The 20,653-nt window shown below is 39.7% G+C and overlaps 2 protein-coding genes across 2 annotated transcripts in view; both read left to right on the top strand.

Annotated features, from left to right (window-relative positions):
• The window catches only part of MTA3 (metastasis associated 1 family, member 3), a 222,757-nt gene extending 221,204 nt beyond the window's left edge, over nt 1-1,553 (top strand). The window contains exon 14 of the mRNA XM_006882383.1: nt 1,214-1,553. Coding sequence (XP_006882445.1) covers nt 1,214-1,459 — 246 coding nt within the window. The 3' untranslated portion in view covers nt 1,460-1,553. The remainder of the gene's footprint in view (nt 1-1,213) is intronic.
• A 6,707-nt stretch (nt 1,554-8,260) lies between these two features.
• Nucleotides 8,261-15,310, top strand: LOC102856119 (tigger transposable element-derived protein 6-like). Its single transcript, XM_006882382.1, has 3 exons — nt 8,261-8,357; nt 11,168-11,314; nt 13,770-15,310. The coding sequence occupies exons 1-3, from the start codon at nt 8,261-8,263 to the stop codon at nt 15,308-15,310; spliced, it is 1,785 nt and encodes a 594-aa protein (XP_006882444.1).
• The last annotated feature ends 5,343 nt before the right edge of the window (nt 15,311-20,653 follow it).

Here is a 20,653-nt window from a genome sequence, read left to right as displayed (position 1 = left end):
GGGATTTTGGTGAAATTCTCATTGAAGAAGTCAAGCACCTATGTCCACCAGAAAGAGACTTTCTTTCAGGACTGTTAATATGCAAACATTAAAATAAAATAATGCTATTAACCCCCTTGGCAAGTTTTTCTTTATTGTTTTTAATGTAATTTTGTATTGTTACTGTCTAGTTGTTGTTTATTGCCATCAAGTAGAGCACGACTCATAGTGACCCTGTGAACAAAAGATCTGAAGCCTTTCCATAGTTATCATCATTTCTCCAAGTTGATAGAGTTTCCAGAGACATGTGCTTTAAGAAGTTTATGCCACTCCTCCTTCCAAACTTGAATCAGTCTGGGAGCTCCACCAAACACTGACCACGATAGGTAGCCATTATGGTATTTGGCATACATATGGCACAGTTGTTGTATTATGGCATTTGAGATCCAAATGGCACAATATTTAGTGTCACAGAAAACCCAATTTACCTCATCACAGCAAATTGACCAGAGTGCTGTATGACTTAGAAGAATATTCCTCCAAAATACAGTAACAAAGGATTAAAATATAATCGCTCAGGCCCAACTTATAAGGGCCCTCCAGGAGGTCTTGTTGACTTCAGAACAAGAGGCTTACATAAGAACAACCAAACAATCCACACATCCTCAACCAAAACAAGAGCACCATATTACAGACTCCAGCCACTTCATCCAACTCCAGAATGGAGACAAGGACTTTGGTGTACTATGTTTTGTTGTTGTTAAGTGCCATCTAGTACCAACCTTATAAACAAAAGAACTGTTGTTCTTCCTCTGAGTTCATAGCATTTCCACAGGTATGTTTAGGAAGTGGATGCCACTCCTGCTTCCAAGTCTGTTTTAATCATTGAACTCTACCAAACATTGTCAATCATGTGTAACCATTATGGCACACCATTATGACACACCATTCGGTATCATAGCAATCCAAAGTTACCTCAGTACAGAGAAAGGACAGGACAGTGCTGTACCACTTAGGAGAATGTTCAAGTGGAAACAGAATATATGATTACAAACCCCAACCAACTCCTCCCCTTCTAACCCCCATCTTTGTGTAATTCTCACTTTTTCAGGGCAGGGTACTGCATCTTCAGTAAAGGATTTTAAAGTCACCCTTTTCTGTGAGCATGGTGTGAGTGGTGTTGTGTTTTGTCAGGTTCTGGTCCTTAAATTTTTGTTGGGTTCTGATTTTGCAGGATGCCCGTGTTAGGAGTCATATGTCCCGCCAGGCCACACAGGGGATGCCGGTGCGAAACACTGGGAGTCCAAAGTCTGCAGTGAAGACCCGCCAAGCTTTCTTCCTTCACACCACATATTTCACAAAATTTGCTCGTCAGGTCTGCAAAAATACCCTCCGGCTGCGGCAGGCAGCAAGACGGCCGTTTGTTCCTATTAATTATGCTGCCATTAGGGCAGAATGTAAGATGCTTTTAAATTCTTAACCTTACGTGTTGTGCTTCTGACCATTTCTGTCCTTCCTTTCTCTTTCTCTCTCATTTTTTTTTTGTTTGCAATAAACATAAGTTCTTGTGTACAGCCTTTTATTTGGTTTTTTTTTTTTAACATTATTTTTGTCTGCTGCCATTTATATCATGCCAACCTGAAAAAGGGGACGGGGAGGAGACTCATTCAACCTTAAAGCCTCTAATCTTTTGTAGAGTAGAGTTTAGCAAAGACTGGTCTCAGATAAAACTATCCAGTGAGATTTCATGATGGAATTACAGAAAGGGTCCATGTTGAAACACATTTACTTCTGAAGGACTAGCATAATAGAGTCACTAAAGATGGGGTTATACTGAGGCTTCATCATTGAATGGGTACAGTCCAGACTGAAGCAGATTCACTATGTTTGGGTAAAATTTGACAATTAACACTAATAAAAAATTTCATATCTTTATGAACCTCTCGGTTCCCCATGAACTATTTACTGCTCTCATCCAGCATTGTTACACTTTACAGTGCTTCATAACAAATGCTACATTTACTGGAGTATTTGGCACATTACAAATTAGTATAAATGTGTTTTGGGGTGAGTTTCATGAAAACCTGGTTTTGGTTTTAGATGCTTAAACCTGGATTTGTGGTTGAGCATACATTCGTTTGTCCACTTTGGTTCCATTTCATAATCATGTATCTCATAGTCCACATAACATTCACATGACTTTCACTATAATATTCAACATATGCAATCTTATGTTTCTTTTTTTTTGTTAAACAAAGGTCATACATGCCAACAAATTGTGGGTATTTTACCATTGTGTTGAGAAATGTGTCCATAATTTGTGTGTTACTTCAGTTGCTGGTCTCGTTCTCTTAGTCACATCCCTGGCTAGCACATTAGACCCAGCAGCTTTCTTCCTCACGGCCTGAGAAAACGTGCTTGTGCTTTCTGGCTTAGGAAGAACTCCGCTAGCTGCTTTTTCTTTATCTGTAAATTTAAAATTTATTATGAAATACGATCTGCTTTGATTTAAAGGGAGTATCCATAAGAATAATAATTGGGGGGAAAACTTGAGTTTCTAAAGGTAATTTTCAACAGAAAAGTTAAAAGGCTGGCTAAAAAACTTTGAGATAAAAGCTGTATAGAAGAAGAAAAGTGCTTCATAAAAAGTAAAAATTGGTGGTAATCTCAGAGACTCAGGTAGAAAAAATAAATGACCCTGTTAGACATGTATAATTGAGAGCTGCAGCTTAGATGGCTTTCAGCTGTTATTCCGACTGTAAGGGCTTATGTCATTAGTTCCTTTATCCATGTAAGGACTTGAAAGCCAGATTTTATAGTTACCTAAACTATTCAATAGTGCTCAGGCCGTTCGTTCATAGGGTCACTATGAGTCTTCTACGACTCAACGGCATCAAACAACAACAACAAACTATTCAACAGCTTTAAACTACATTCATTTATATATAATTTTGAAACAAAAATTAATAAAATATTTGCTAAGGAAAATGAATGAAATTTTATTAAAACTGGCTGGAATCTAGTGTCTTCTTTGTTCTTATAAATACATTAAAAAGAAACCATAACCAACCAAAAAAATGGATTTCTAAGGAAGCATCTGTTTTGGCTGCTGAGGAAGCTTTCCTGTGGCTCCTCTGTTCGTCTTTAGTCTGTACGTTGTCTGCTTGGGTCATTTTTCAGTAAACTGTGTTTTTCTGTTGCTTGATTCTCATATTTTTTCCCAAATAGAAGGGCCATTATTGTCTTTTTGTAAAAATCAGACTAAATTACTTATCATTTATTTTTAAAATAAGGGAACATTGGTTGTGTGTTATATAAGATTCAAAGAGCTTTTTGCGTTGTTTTGCATTTTCTTTGTTGATCATCAGGTTTTATGTAGAATCAGATTCTTTCAAGAATGAATTTTATTCTTGGGATTTAAAATTAGAATTTTTCCACTTAGTTTTTCATTTGTTGGTTCTTTTTCAAAGCATTAATGAACTTTTCCTAGTGTCTAATTGATTCTGTCATCTTCCCCCTTTTACATGTACCTTGTTTTTTCTTCTTTAGTTTATTTTTTTGGGGGGGGGGCCTTGGCTTATTTGTGATGTTTATAGAAAACTGTGTCTTTAGTTCCCTGAGAAAATGTGAGTGTGTGTGTGTCCCAACTCTAGTGGCAGCTCTAAAAGCTTTCTCAGTGATCACTTTTTCTCTTGCTTCTGCCTTTAAATTCTGCTCCCTCAAAAAAAAAAAAAAGAATCACCACCATGCAAAGTAAAATTCTGAAAATATTACTGGATCAAGGACTCTAATGCATTTGAGATGGATTCTTTGTAATGGTAGAAAGGAAGTGGAGGCTTCCTCCCATGTTTGATAGAAGTGAACCCCTGCTATGCCTCTGATATTGGCGACACCATGACCACACTGTCATAGTCAGAATCTGTATGGGACAAGAGACTGTGTAGGAATGGAGAGGTGGGAAATAAAGAGATGATCTCTCAGCTCCCATGAAATCTTGACTTATTTTTTGCTGTTAAATTAATCCCTGTTTAGAGGAATTTTTTTAAGCAGGACCTCCTATGGTCTTTATTTTTGTTGTTGTGGTTGTGTACCATAGAGTCAGAACTGACCCATAACAAATTCGTCCAGTGGGTTTTCAGAAGCAGTTAATCACATGGGAGGAGATTGCCCATCCTTCTCCCCCAGGCAGCAGGTGGCCTCCAGCCGCTTGTGCCTTTGGAATTGCAGCGCAGCTTCTTGCCACTAGGCCGCCAGAGCTCCCTTTATTTGTTAGGAAACTTATTAAAGGCTACCCTGTAGAAAAGGGGAATTTTTGCTTCTACACAGATAATAACAACTGTGAAAAAGGCTGCTGGGATGTTGAGGGCAGTTGTTGGGTGGAGACTTAATTACTCTCCATCCTTTTCCGTTTAAATGATGAAGGATATATTTCCTGTTATGAAAAATAATTTAACAGTGAGAAAAACTAGTGTGGCCAGCAAATGTTTAAAAATATTTATACTTTAGATATATAAAAAGGAAAATACTTAACATTAATTTCCCCAAGTGTTTAGTTTCATAATACATAATACAGCTTTATGTATCTATAAAGAAGTCGATGACAAAAAATTGCTACCATCAGAATATCCAAGCCCGCTCTACTGACTAGATAATTCTAAAATAAAAAATAGAAGACTTGCAGATTGACAGCATGATTCCAACACTACAGATTTCAGTTATCCTGTCTCCCTCTAGGGATCTTTCTACATGAAAAAACTATAGCTATGATAATTGTCTTTCCTTTGTTAATCATTGGTACCTTCTGTCTTATCAGATAACTTACCAGTAAGTTACCACATGATGAAACCATCTCTCACCTCTTGAACAAAGGAATATCACTATTTGACATTTAGGAAACTCAAACTGAGCGTGAGGTGGAAGTAAATGTGAATGTATTCCATTCAAGAAGCCACCTTAATTAATTAGTAACAGCAGTAGTTCCCTGTATCACGTTCTTCAGAAAAGACCCCGAAGCCTGTCTTCTGTGTTCACAGATGCTAAGCCAACTTTGGAAGTCCAGTACTCCATCTTTTTGAGGGATTTGTTAGCAGTTTCTAGTATATCAGTAAAGGTTATTGTTAGTAGTTGCATATACTTATGTGAAATTTTAAGATCTAAGAATGTATTTTGCTTATTTTAGACTTTTCTATAAGAGATTTTTAAAAATAAAGTCTTAAATTGGATCGATATTTATCTTTTTCTGGAGGTACATAAGTGACTATGAATTTTATTTCCATTACTCCTTTTTTTTTAATCCATTTCAGAATTCATCTTGTCATCCATGTCTCTTTGTCCACAAGTGTTCTGTCTCTTAAGAATCTAACTAGATTAAAAGAGAAAAAAAAAAGACTCTAACTAGATGTCTTAGTATTGTTTTAATTTCACTCAGATTTAAGCACACTTACTATATTGTTCTGCACTCTGCTGCTTATTTAATATATCCTGGTGGCCATTCAGTATCAGTACATAGAAAGTTACCATCTTTTTATTAGCCGCATAATTTGCATACATCCATAACCAATCATCTCTTAAATATCAAGGTATTGTCCTATTTTCCATTAAAAATAAACTCAAAACAAGTATACAGGTGGCATTTAATATAAATGTGGGGATGTGACTATATTATAGGACAGATGCCTGAAGTAAAAATGACAGGTCAAGGAATAGAGGTTTTGAATTTTGTTAGTCGTTACCTACCTGCCCCCTAGAAAAATTGTTTACCCTCCATGCTACAGAACTTTGTTAGTCATTCTCTCCGTCCCTGAAACCCACTAACCCACTGCTGTCAAACCAGTTCCAACTCTTGGACAGTGTAGAACAGCCCCATAAGGTTTCCAAGGCTATAAATCTTTACAAAGGAAAACTGCCTCATCTTTAACACTTGGCATGGTTAGTGGGTTTGATCCGCTAGTCTATCAGCAGCTGAATTAACCTCTAAGCCACCAGAGTCCTCATCTGTGATATGTGATACAAATATTTACCCAGTTTTGTCTTCAAATGTATGGTGTTACCTTCCTAATAGATAGTCTTTTATGGCACCTGGCATTTGTATATTTACTTACGAATGCTTTCACAATTCCTGGCAGGCATATGAATGGCTTTATTATGATCATGACCTTGAAATTCCATGTGATTAGTTCTTGTGAGTTTTTATTCAGTGTGGTGTGCTTACAGTTTTTCTATTCCATTCGCCCCTCCCCTGAGTATTTCCAAAACACTACAAAAGAATGTCCATGAGGTATAAGCAAAGTAGCAGCCTGTTTCCATGTTTATACCAAGGTCCTCCTCTCGAAGGCCACAGAAATGGTCCTCGTGTTCAGTCCTGTGACCTACATGAGGCGTCAGTATGCTCTGGACAGACATTGATCCTTCTGAACTCTTTGTGAATTTCCTGCATTTCTCTATCCAGTGTACATGTTAATAAATCTGTATTAATTATCTCTTTTTAAAGTTAGGTGAGCAATTTGTGAGTTAAGACCAACAATTCACACATTGGCCTGGCCTGCAGTGCAGACCAGTATTTTTTTTATTAGACCATGTGTGGGTTTCATAATCTCATGCTTGTAATTCTCTCAGGGCAGAATGGATTTTTCTCATTGGCCTTCAGTGTATGTGTCACTGAATGGTTGTAATTGTTCTTGAATTGAACAATGACGAGGTAGGCCTGAAAGGAGCTCTGGTGGTTTAGATTGTGTAGGTCTGTTCGTTTGCTTCGTGGGAGAGGAGCAGGCTTTTCCTGTTAGGTGAACCCTGTGCGGCTAGCCATGGGCCAGCATCAGCTCCATGGCCACGAGGCGGGCGAGCACCTTTCCTCCCACATTGGTCATAGATGAGACGCTAACCCTTGCCATCAACTATGTTCTTTAAAGTACTGTGAAACTATGGAAGCTGTAATGCAACACAACGGCCTTGTTTTTCTGACTCTTGCCCTCCTTTGGGATAGAATTCTTGAATTTGTATTTTCTGATAAATTTCAGCCTCACACAGGTTCCAGCTTTCACAGATTTTCCTCTCTGAGAAAGAGGATTAGTTAAATGTGGCTCCTAGAGATCATTGATCTTCTATTCAGAGATGCTAGGTAATGGGAATTGTCATTTGGATCATTGTGAAATTAATATTGCTAATGAGAAATTAATTGGAAGGAAATTAGTATAATTCAAATAAAATATCTTTGGGGAAATGAATGAAATGTCTTTAGGTACTGTGTTGACTGTTTTGTTTATTTACTGATGTTGTCATCAGTGGAAGCCCATCAGTAGCCACTACTTTGACGGTTTTCCTCTGGGCCTTGTAGATTGATCTTGTTACTAGTAATACAGCTTTGTCTTTGTTCAAGATGGTGAAGAAATGACCAAGATGATTCATCCAAACTTTAATAATAAAGAAAGAACATTTTTCTCTTCTTTTCATCCCGAGTATCACTTGACTTGGAGGTGACTTAATAATGTTAGGGCATTGATTAGTATTAACTCCCAGTGCTTGACAGATGCTTGACCCTTGCAAGTGTTGTATACCTTCTGAATGTTTACTTAGATTTCTTCTCCAAAAATATGCTTATTAGGGTTCTACTTCATTATAGTTCAACAAATGTGAAAAGCTTCTTAGTTTAGCACTTTATCAAAGATAAAGATATCAGCAAAGAGAAAGTATTATCAGCTGAATGGGAGGGAAAGCAATGTAATAACTTATACCCATTGATGGTTGCATAATAACTAACATGTACATGTTCACATTACTGTTATTTGAGGCTCTCCACACTATATATTTTTTAAAAAACACTAATATGCCTACCTACTCTTTAATAATTATTAAAAAGAGTTCTGTAAAAGAGTGGCTAAGACTCGTTAAAAAAGCTTTATTTTATCTGAGGTTCTATTCAAAGCTCAGAGAAAACCTAGGAAAGCTCTTTGTGTGCTTAGACACATGATTTCAACCAGCAGAGGGAGAAATTGAGTGCCTAGGAGTCTCCTCTGGTAGGATGAAAACTTGTAGGCATTTCTGTCCAATATATGAAGGTGGGGAAAAGGCATAAGTGTAGTAGCATCATGCCTGCTAAAGTTACAAGCCTTATGGCAATATCTGCAAATCTTAAGCAATCACAATTTTGTTTATCCCTGCAAACTATTCTTTGAATGTAGCCTCGATATGAGAGGTAGCTGTGTTCCACATCCATTGTGTTCTATCCAAGCGCAAAGAGTATTTGTTTTGTGCACTTAAGTTTCTCCTGAGATATCTAATGATCATGTGTGGGCAGCGTGATGACAACTTTTATGAGCTAATATCCATCCTCACAGAATCTTCCTATTCTGACCAATGGATTAAAAACTGCCTGGAAACAGGTAACCATTTAGATCTCAACATTAATGATATCATAATAGTATATGAGGCTAGAAGTCAAATGATAAAACCAAAAGGCCCCTTATATCTTTTGTGAGGCTTGAATCTAATGAAATGGAGTCTTACCAAGATGAGCTGAGACTTCTCCTCGGTGACCTGCCACCTAGGTCAGTGCTGGACAAGTGTGTTGCCTTTGTTGGAACCGTCTTTAACTAGGACAGATTCCACTTAACGTTCATGGAAAATGTGCCACTATGTAGAAATTCAGTGACTAAAAAGAAACATTTCCACTGCTTTTCAGATGGGCATGCACAGTAAAAGAAAATATATGCATGTCAGTTATATATTACCTACCCACATGAGGGCTTTAAAATTGGGCTTTTCCAGGTAAAGCACTCCTTGAGCAATTTGGAACCAGAAATAGCAAAACCCAAAGGGAAAGGATGAATCGAGCAGATATTTTGCATCGTTTTCCACTTGTACCTTTTATTTCTGCAGTGTATATAGTAGAGGTAGAAAAATCAGCCTCATTGCTTGTCTTCATATTTCTTTCTCTCCTCAGATGCAGACAGACATGCTGAACTATCTGGAAATCCACTAAAAAGCAAAAGCACCAGGAAGCCTTTGGCATGTATCATTGGATATTTAGGTAGGTACTTTCTAAAAAGGCAACAACTGTATTGCTGTATGCTGTGGGCATTTGACCACCTGAATGGACATGCTTAAACTAAACCCAAGTCTTTTGGTTAGCTACAATTATATTCCAGTTTGGTTTGGAAACTTAGTTTTATTAACACACACTCATACATACAAACTCTTAGGTACGTTTACTTTTTCACCTAAAATTATAGAACTAGAAAGTGTATATAATGCGTATTTATGAAAATAAATACAGCTTAAACGAACAGGAAAATAAAAGTAATTTATTGTAATCACCAATTATGAAAGGCTAAATATTCTTAGAGGATTATTCTAGGTATTCTATAGGTCATGGTGGTAAAATCCTTAAGGATTGTTGTCTATTCCCTTCCAGGATGTTATCCTAGTAGCACCTTCCCAATATGAAAGGAAAGGTTTTGATCATGAAAAGATAGAATATAACACTGCATGTTAGTCAGCCTTTCCATGAGTAATTACCTGCTCTTTCTGTGAGGAATTTAATCTGCTCTCAGCAGATTTGTAATCTGATATTCATCTGGTCATCAGCTAGGAAGGCCAGTGCTGTGCCCTTCTTACTAGCAGGACCACACCCATACACCGCACACCCAAGTATTTGCTGTGTGCAAGACATTGTATTCTGAACCTGGCCCTTACATATCTTACAGTGTCAATAGGGAGAGCCTATGTAAGGATTACAAGGACATTTTAAATCCCCTGTAAGAATAGATATACACTGGGCACATAGAGTAAGGAATAGTTAGTTACTTCTGATGAGTGCAGTTGGCAAGCTTACCCAAAGAGAGTAATATTTAAGCTCAGTCCTGAAAGATGATCATTTGAATAGATGGAGAAGTAGGAAAAGGGTCTTTTCTTCCTACAGATGAGTAAGGGTGTCCAGTGAACAAAGCCTCTGGCAACTCCATGGACCTGACAAAGCTCACACAGGTTGTCTGATTTGGCTGGAGCCTGGCATGTGAAGGTCGTAGTGAAGGATAATTTTGGAAACATTTCATACCATGTTAAATAAACCAGGACTTTTGTGAGCATGTCATACTTGAGTCATTTCTAAGTGTTGACCAGCAAAGGATTTTGACCAGATTATGATGGAGACCTAAAACTTTTACCCAGAGTATAACCAAACTGGGCTGCTGCCCTGGCTTCACCTTGCTTGGGCTGGAGGGTAAGGAGACAGACGAGGAGGCCTGCCCTCAGTTGGGTCGTGGGTGACGATGCTGAGAAACGGCGAGTGGGGTAAGCTTTGGAGAAGAATTTGTTCAAGGTCATAGCTCCCTTCACTGGCACCTGATTGCTACCACCTCACACAACCTTCTGTCACATTTCCAAGCCTATATTCTGAGTGGGATAAGATGGCCCGTCTTTTTCCATATGAGTCACTGGTAGAATCAAGCCACTGGAGAAGTCTAGCTAGTATGTTAACCAGGCAGCTCGCTACCTCTGGGGAGCTTAAATACATCCAGTTCTTACAGTATTAAGATTTTGTCTTCTTTATCCAATAGGTGTAGGTAGTTCTTGGGTTATACACCTGATAGTAATAGCCTTCTCTTAAACCCATGCCTATAGAATGTTACATTTTTGTGATGCATCCAACCTTTTCTGCTGTTACCTCTAACTATTGCCTTTGAACTTCAGTTTTGGGTTTTGTCTATAGCAGAATTTATGAATTGAGAGTGATTCACCCTGGTCTCTACCCTGGCTGCAGAGCCAGAGAAGAAATCCTGTTTTTTAGAAAACTTGCACACGTTGCATGTTGGTGGTTTTTTTCTGAGGCTACCTTTCCAGATAATGTTTTGATTTCTAATACCATGAAGAGTTACATCCCTTAATGCCTTATTTAAACTCACGTTGTAAGTGACTTTCTGAAGGTACTTTTTTAACTTGTACTCAGTACAAGACACTCCAGGCTTGAGGCAGCAGGAGAACTAGCTCATTTTTGATAAGTAAAACCATGGTAACACCACTCCAAGCTGATTCATTATGCAAGGCCTTGAGAAAACATGTCAGCTCATAAGGAATTGATTCAGCTCATTAAGAAATAAGACTGTGTATATTAGCAAATGTAAGTACACACAAAGATTTTTTTCTCTTTTAAATAATGTGCTCTGAGTTAAAAAAATCTTTCTTCCCCCATTAGAGATTCATCCTGCGAAAAAACCTAATGTAATTCGATCTACACCAAGCCTGCAAACCCCAACTACCAAGCGAATGCTTACCACCCCGAATCACATGGCCCTGAGCATTCTGGGGAAAAGAAACTACAGTCACCACAATGGCCTGGATGGTACGTAAGCCCAGGGTCGGGGGCTGACCTGAGGGGCCAGGGTCCCTCTGTGCTCATCAGCTCTGACGAGTAATCTCACAAACCAAACAGCGAATTACAAACAGACTTTTGTACTCCCTGATTGACCTGAATGTGTGACCAGGGTATGGGGGAGAACACTGATATCCGCCACAGTGAAGACATTTTGCTGAGTGATGTTTCTGCATCTCCCTGGGAGGTCCTTTTCTGCTCATGCCTCCATTGAGAAGGGTTATTGGGAGGTGAAGTCTATATTTAGCAAGTTGCCTCTCCTGGGAAATGATGCTCTTGCTGTGATGCATGCTTACTGCTCATTTGCATTTTCTCAAGCAGAGGGATCACATTTGCCTTCTGTCTGAGGCATCGGGGCTCTCAGAGGCTCTTCAGTGTTCCTGGGTCATCTTGAGTTTGCCTTTGTCCCTTCTTCAGTCATTCATAACTAGTTATTTAATTGCTCACAAGTCATGAAAGGAATTACCTGAGTGATGTCCTAAATGTGGAAATAATAATTTGTTTCACATGAAAAAACTGAGAAACATCACCACTTTTCCAAAGTCTCTTTCATGGACTTGGTCATAGAAGGACTCATGAAGTGGAAATTAATTACCTCCCCGTTTGGTACACACAATCATAATTAACCATCCAGGCAATATATACTGTTCATTTCAGTAGTCCTGGAGGTTGGCGCTGTCTTGATTGTTGAAGTGTTGGCATTTATTTATGAATAAACTCTCTTTAGGCTTTTCATGCCTGTGGAATGCAAAATTCCTCCAGTGAGAGGAAATGGTAACAAGGCCCTAGAGCAAGGATGTGGGATAACCCTTCTAATGATAATTTCCCGTAGTGATTTTCCTTCACTGTGAGTTATGAAGGTCATGGTGATGTCAAAATGAATAAAAAGCAGCATGAAGGATTTAGCTTGCATTTGTAGAAATGGTTTTGGAGAATTAGCTACAGTCTTGCAGAAATACACCCTTGCTCATGAGAATGTTGGCCATTCTGCCACACATGCTCAGTGTCTGCCCAGCCAACCACCAAGGATGGAACTTACTATAGTGTTTAGACGGAAATTCTTTCTAGCTTTCCTTGCCCATAGCAAATTCAGGAGTTGATAGAATCGGGATCATTTTCTATATGAATGCTTCTTTCGTCTCTCTAAGAATGTATTTTTCTGCAGAAAGCATGCACTAAATTCATTAGAGATTGCACACACACATACACACACAAACATACACACTCTTACATAAGCGGACATATTTATCTGCAAAAGCCAGTGCCTGTGTAAGGTGGAAACTTGTCAGAGAAGTAAAATGCAAATGTTTTCCACTAAAATGATTACTTCAGACCTTATAAATATTCTCTGAAAGCTGAAATTTATGAGAGATGGATGGAATCAGAAATCCATTGATAGTGCACTGTGAATACCAGGAAGTACAAATGCGAAAGCAGGAAATAGTTTCAAGAAGTGCAAAGACAGAGCTGAAAGTGCCATTTTCCACTTCTTTATGCATTGTTACTGTGTGTGAATGTACATCGTGCATCGCAGTGATTCTCTGAATGTGACTGTCCTTTATATTTTTGCCTGTAGAAGTTTTTCCGGTGAAGAATAATGTCCATTAGTTTGGAAGGTAGAGATACGACAGTGAAACCCACAGAAGTCGGAATCCTTTTTTGTAAGGCAGAAACTTGTCAGAGTTGGAAAACTCAAATATCTTCCACTAAAATGAATGTAGAAAAGTGGTAAGACTGCACTTTGTCAAAGGCAGAAAAGTGGCGATATCCAGAAAAACAATGTAGTCCTGTCAAGTTCTAGCTCGTACAGGTTTGCCTGTGATAATTTTTTTATTTTCGTTAAAACTAGTAAAACATACCTTTCCCCCCTGCCCCACTTGCCTTGGGAGGCTTTATGTTTTCAATTTTCATTGTAACTATTTGCAATGTTTATGATATTACTACAGTTTAAAAAATCTACAACTTCATTTCCTTGAAATTCTTACCTTCAGATTTTTTTGTTTAACCACCCAAATGGAGAAGCTTTTTTCTCACTTAAAACATTTAGTCTGTGTACAAAATTAAAATTGATGGCCAAGTGACAAGAAGCTGCACTGCTGGAACAGAGACGTGTGGTTCTAATCCACCAGATGCTCTGCTGGAGAAGGAGAGACAGTCTCCTCCTATACCAGTCAGATCTGATTTGACGGTACACACACAAATTAATAAAATAAAATAAAAATTAAAATAGCTCTTACAGGTTTTTATTCCTTAAATATATTACTTTAACTTCATTCTGTAATGAGGTTGATAGCTTTCCTTTTGTGTGAGAGCCTCAACATTTCAAAAAGGAAAGATCATAAGCGTTCTTTAATTTTTATAAGAACTTATGCCCCTTTTTGTATTCATATTTTTTTTTAAAAAAAACAACCTTATTCTTTCACAGCCATGGAAAAGAGAGTAAGAAATTTATCTCTGCAAGAAAAGTTTGACGTTGTCAAAATGATAACTGAAGAGAAAAAGACCGTCAAAGAAGCTGTGGTTAAGTTCAAGTGTGGCAAAACACAAATTTACACAATCATGAAAGAAAAAGAGAAAATCATTGAAAAATACATGAGCAGCACAAATGTCAATGTCAAAAAAGAGAGGGATGGAAATTATGCTGAAATCAACAGATCAGTTTTTGAGTGGTTTCTTCAAGCATCTGCCAGAAACATTCCCATTTCAGGGCCAATCCTGCAAGCAAAGGCAAAGGAAATGGCAAAGTTTTTAAAAGTAGATGGATTCTCAGCCTCTAACGGGTGGCTTCAGAGCTTCAAAAAGAAGCATGGAATCACTTCCAGCGTAGCTTGTGAGCAGTCAAATGAGTTTGAGAAAGATATTCAGAGTTGGTTCACAAAATTGAAAGAGATCATAAGGGGATACGATCCTAAAGACATTGCAAATGCTGACGAGACTGCTCTGTTTTACAGGGCGATGCCTCACAGGACCCTGAAAATGAAGGGGGAAGAGTGCTCACGGGGCCGGTTTTCCAAAGAGCGGCTTACTGTCCTCCTGACCACGTTTGCAGATGGGACATTTGAGAAACCGTGGATAATCGGAAAGAGCGAGAAGCCACAATGCTTCAGGAATATTGAGATTAGTCAGCTCTCAGTAGAGTGGAAATGGAATAAAAAAGCCTGGATGACGGGAGCAATTTATGAAGAGTTTTTAAATAAACTCAACAATAACATGAAGAAGCAAAATCGAAGCATTCTGTTGTTTGTTGACAATGCTAGCTGCCATCGGTCATTGCCCCTGTCCAATATTAAGTTAATTTTTTTCCCACCGTCCACAACAGTAGTCCTACAACCATTGGATAATGGCATTATCCAAAACATTAAAGTAAACTACAGGAAGCTCTTGCTTCAGAAGGTGATTGCTGGCATTGAGATGTGCAAGATGGCATCGGAGACTTGGGGGAAAATCGATATCCTAGATGCAATTTCATTTCTTAAGCGATCAATCAAAATGATTAAGGAAGAAACGGTAAGAAAATGCTTTAAGAACTGTGGCTTCTTATTTGGCAGTGGTGATAGTGTACAAAATGAAACAGTTCTTGAACCCGATAACATCAGGCAGCTTCAGGATGCAATAAACGACATTTACAGTGATGTTTCAGAACACAGGGTCAGTGCTGCATGTTACATTGATATTGACAAAGATGCTGCCACCGAAATGGAGGACATGAACCTGCAAGATATTGTGGACTTACAGTCTAAAGATGAGGATGATGAAGACGATGAAGACTTGCCACCAGAAGAGCCTGAACCTTTAAGTCAGACACAAGTTTTCAACTATATAAAGGCTTTGAAGGATTTTGGAAAAGTTAAAGGAGACCAGGAGTTCTTTTATAAGGCTAAGGAGTTGGAAATTTGTTTCAATAATTTCATCCAAAAATCGAAACAAACTAAAAAATTGACATTAGATGTTTTTATTAAAAAGTGAACTTGACCCATTTGAATAGTATATACACATAATCTGTAAATAATTTGAATAAACATGCAAATCATTAATAATGGCTTAGTGTCTTTTCCAGACCTGTAAAATAAAAGAGAGACACTTTCTGTGTATTCATGAGGTAGGATTCTTAATAGAGAGCAATAAAAAAAATGGGAAATTGCAACACTGGAGAGACACTGGGAAACAAGGCGGTCCTGTTGGGTTCTGGCCCTCATGGGTTCCATGGCTGCACGTGGGTGTATGTACGTATGTCCTCATGTGTACATACACAGCGTATATCTTCCTTAGGACAAATAGTTGCTCATGACTGATGCTGGAGGAGCAGCTTCTCCCATGTTCACTGCCTCCTACCCTGATTTGCAGCTCCTATTGTTCTTAGCTCAGTGTCACACTTAACAGTTTTCTCGAAATTTCTAAAAATTGCAACCTTGTAGTGTTCCCTCTGTAGGGCCAGTTTGTCCCACTTCATTTCGAAAAAAATGCTACAGCAAAAGCCGTTGCTTCTGGGTTAAACAGTAAATACTTGGAGTGGGGCAACTAAGACTTTGACCTTCTTGGCGGGGGGATTTAAAAGAAGTCTCATTTTTGAAGCACCCATTTTTTTTTAATATTATTATTCTTTTGTGTGGACAGTCAAATCAGATCTGACTGGTACAGGAGGAGATTGTTCCTCCTTCTCCAGCAGAGCATCTGGTGGATTCAAACCGTGCACCTCTGGGATTGCCATGCAACTTCTTGCAACTAGGCCACCAGACCTCGCCTCAAGCACCCTAACTGTTGAAACACTTTTTTCTTTAATAGCCATTCATCTATATTTTGCTGTCATGGTGTAGACAGGGGGCCGCTGACAAGCTGGACAGGTTAGTAACTCCCTCATAGTCCATATGCCACTGAATTTGCATAGCAGTCAGCCCATGTAGCTCAGGGAACTGAATTGTTTGTATACTGTTCATAGAGTTGCTGATCAGAAGGCCTGGCATTTAGAAGCATCTCAGTACATGTTAGGGAGCTCTGATATCATAGCCCATTGTTGTTGTTATTATGTGCTGATGAGTCACTTGCCACTCATAGCCCTGAAACATGCTCTCTCCTGTGCCAAATTTACTGCTTCTGACACACCTACTCTCATTACCCCAGTCACTGAATCAATCCATCTCATCTCCTCTCTTTCACTGTCCCTCCACCCTTCCTTTTCAAGGATTGGTCCCTGTTTGCAACATGCCCAAAGTATGTCAGACGAAGCCTCAGAATCCTTGCCTCTAAGGAGCAGCCTGGTTTCACCCTCTCTAGGACAAACCTGTTCATTCTCTTAACAGTCCATTGTATCTTCTCCAGCACCATAGCTCAAAGGCATAAGTTCTCTTTCTATCATCCCTTGTTATTGTCCAGTTCTCTGATGCATAGCAAGCAATTGCAAAGACTATGGCCTTATATCAGGTCACCTTAGTCTCCAGACTGATGTTGTTACACTTTAGTACTCTGGAGAGGACCGTGACAGCTGACTTTACCAATACAGTTTGTTTCTTGATATCTTGGCTACTGGTACCAAGAGTGTTGATTGTGGAGCCAACCAAACTAAAGCTGTTAACAGTCTCAATCTCCTCACCCTCTATCATAATGCTGCCACTGGGCCCAGTATGAGAATCTTTGTTTTCTTGATGTTGAGCTTCAATCCATATTGAAGGCTGCAGTCCTTGACCTTCTGCAGCTAACACTTCAAGTCCTCCTCAGTTTCAGCAAGCAGGGTTGTGTCATCTGCATAACACAGGTTGTTGATGAGTCTTCCTCCAATTCTGGATGCCTCATTCCTCCTCATACAGCCCAGTCTCCCAGATGATCTGTTCTGCAAATAGATTGAAAAGGTATGGAGACAGGCTACATCCCTGGTGGACACTATTCACAATTTTGAAACATGTAGTGTCTCCTTGCTCTGTACTGACGACTGCCTCTTGGTCCAAGTATAGGTTTCACATAAGCACCATCATAATCCATAGGCAGTTGAATTCCTAGCCTCTCTGGTGGTTCAAATCCAGCGGCTCCATAGGAGAAAGGTGAGCAGTTGCCTCTTGTGAGATTTACAACCTCCAAAACCCACTGAAAAATCAGCTATTACTTGGTTCTCAACAACAGTGAGTAAGAAATGTTAACTGGACAAGTGACAGTGATTGAGGAAAATGAGACCTAAGAGAGGTGAGAACTACGAAATACAAGCTAAATCCAGAACTACTAAATACAAGCTAGCAGAATTGAGCTTTCAACTCAGCTGTGATTAATATCTTTTAATCACTATTATAAATGGAGTTCTAGTTTTTGAGCATGTTGGATTAGGTTCCAGTCAGAAAAATAGAACCTACTGAGAATTATAATTTAATGCAAGATGTTGGTATAGCAGTTATTGGACAGAATAGGTGAACGAGAAGCACAGGGCTTGACAGAAGACAGTGAGTCTTTCCTGGCCTAACTCGCAGGAGGGCCTGAGTACCGGGAGCCCCTGCGTAAGGACGGCACTCTCCTGTGAGTGCTAACATTTCTCAGGAGCTCTCCTGAGTCTCGTCCAGTAGTATGAGAGAAAGCTGGAAATGAAATCAGCTGCTGCTGCTGCTAGTTGGGGTGACCCTGACAGGAAAAGTAGGGACGAAGTCCATCCTTCCACCTACAGCTCACATGCCCCTCTAACATCCTTCCACTAGCCATGCCTAATAAGTGGTGGTGGTGGTGGTGGTGGTTGCTGCTGAGTCCATTTTGCTTCCAAGCAACCTGATGTACAACAGAGTGAAACCCTGCCCGCCCCTGCACTACCCTCCCCAGCGCCGCCCCCATGGGGTCAGTCCCTCCCATCAAGGATCTTCCTCCTTTTCTGACTCTCTACTTTTCCAAACATGATGTCTTTCTCCAGGGACCAGCTCCTGCTGAAAGCCTGCCCAAGATGTGTGAACCAATATCACCATTCTTGTTTCTTTATTTCTTTTTTTAATATTGTATTTTATATGTGTGTGTGTGTGTGCCATCAAATTGGATTTGACTGGTACAGGAGGAGATTGCTCCTCCTTCTCCAGCAGAGCATCTGGTGGATTTGAACCACACACCTCTGGGATTGCAGTGCAGCTTTTACCATTCTTGTTTCTAAAGAGCATCCTGGCACTTCTTTCAAGACAGTTCTGTTTGTTCTTTTGGCAGTCTAATTCCATATTCTTTACCATGCTGTGAGTCTCCAGTCTTTCTGATTCATTGTCCAACTTCCACATGCATATCAGGCATCATATAAAGCAAAACCTCACAGACCTCCAGCTGATCCAACTCAAAGTGACCCTGTAGGACGAAGAAGAACTGCCCACAGGGTTTTCAAGTCTCAGAAGTCATGCGCATGAACTGTCATATCTTTCCCCTGTGGAAGCACTGGGCAGTTTGAACTGCTGACCTTTTGGTTAGACAAGGAGAAATAGATCTAGAGAATCCCACCCACAACATCAGAAGCTGAATTTAGAAGGAGTGTTGTGGAGCTGACAGACAAAAGTGTTTCTGAACTACATTTATCTACTCTTATCATTAGTGAACCTTTTTTTTGGGGTAATGAATGGTTTGTCTCAAACTTTCCTTAAGGAAGTAATACCTGAATTTCTAAAATGAGCAGAAAACATGGGGGGGGGGGGAACCAGGCAAATAGTAAGTGCTCATGAACTAGTTAATACCATTATATATTGAAATTGAATTGATAGAGACAGGCTCATGGGAAATTTCCATCCTGAGTGATCCAATAAAATCAATTAGCCCTGCTACTTAATTAATCAGCGTATCAGACCGATGAGCACACCAAACAGGATATTAATGGATGGAACTAATTGAACTGGAAATGAAACCTGGTTCTACTGAAATATTAAAGTCTGCCAGCCTTAACTTGTGCCACCTTCTCAATGACTCTCCTCCTTCCTTCACCCTCCACTTTTGCCTTTGAGGTTCTGGTTGATGGGGGGAGGAGGGAAGTAGTCCCTGGCAGAAAGGGATTTAGATGGTTGATATGATGGTTAACCTTTTAGTGCCTTCTTGAAAATCACTGTCGTACACATAGCCTGAAGGCACTGGCTTCTGCACACCCCGTGAAGGCACTGAGTGGACAAGTCACAGGGGTCAGCGCTCCATATGCTATATTAAGCCATGCTCTGTGCTGGGTCACACACAGACTTCTGTGGCTGCCCCAGGTGCAACTAAATTGAGTGAAGACTAGGTCTGAATGGTTAAAATCCTCTGTGGAAGGAGTCAGTCATGATAGGAATAGCAGAGGTTCAAACCCACAGAGAGAGCCTTGTGGGTCCAGCCTACGCCTCTGCCTTTTTCCAGTGGAGTGTCAAATGCAGGTATGAGGCTTCCAAATCTTATTATCTCCATTTCAGACTCACAGATGCTTTGGTGACATTTTTCTTGCCAGGAAAGCAAATACCAACCACTGTTGGCCTAGTTAGTTAACTCCAGAGACTGAGCAGGGCAAGCCCTGAAGTCAGCGGAGATAGAAAAAAATCATTACTAGAAAACCTTTCCACTGGCGAGAGCCTGTCAGAGATGGCGGCAGGGGACATGGAATTTATCTCTGCCGCGGAAAAAAGGATATGCAAGTGCTTGGAGTCAGATGTGATTCATGGCTGGCCTCTCCCATTATCGCCTATCTGGCCTCGGGTGAATCACTCGGCTCCTTTGAGCCTGTTTTCCGCCCTATAAAGTAAAAATTTCATTTGCCTTCCAGAGTTGTTAAAATTATTTAAAAAATTATTTCATATCTTTTTATATTACCTTCTTTTAAAGATACGTTATGAGGTAGGTGTTACTATCCATATTTTAGTAATAAAATACCTACTTACTTGGAGAGGCTAAAAATTTTTTCAGTGTCACACTGCTAGTGAATTACAGGCGAAGGATTTACCATCAAATCTAGGATTTCTCCCACCAGATAACTAAGGACCCAGGTTTGTTTGTTTGTTTGTTTTTAATTGAATGCAGTATGCACACAGATGCTTGTATTTTCTGTGGATAATGGATGACAGTATGTGAATAAGCAGAGGAATATAGTGGGGATTTTTGTTTGCTTTGACTACCAAATATAAGCCATCATGGTCTAAGTTTAAAGAGCTCTCGGTCTCCCTTCATTTCCTTCTCCCTTGGGCCTCCCCTCCCTGCCTGTCTCATAAAGCAGCTAAACCTATTGCCGTCAAATCAATTCCAGTTCATGGCAACCCAGTAGGCCGGAGTAGAACTGCCTCCTAGGGTCTCCTGGGCTGTAATCTTCATGGAAGCCGAGGGCCACATCCTTCTTCTGCAGAGCTAGTGCTGGGTTCAAAC

Source organism: Elephantulus edwardii, unplaced genomic scaffold (genome assembly GCF_000299155.1).
Source record: "Elephantulus edwardii isolate Elephantulus edwardi_28Jun2011 unplaced genomic scaffold, EleEdw1.0 scaffold00019, whole genome shotgun sequence".
Classification (NCBI taxonomy): domain Eukaryota; kingdom Metazoa; phylum Chordata; class Mammalia; order Macroscelidea; family Macroscelididae; genus Elephantulus; species Elephantulus edwardii.
Note: the sequence above shows the minus strand (reverse complement) of the source record. Positions and strands in the feature narration are given on the sequence as shown.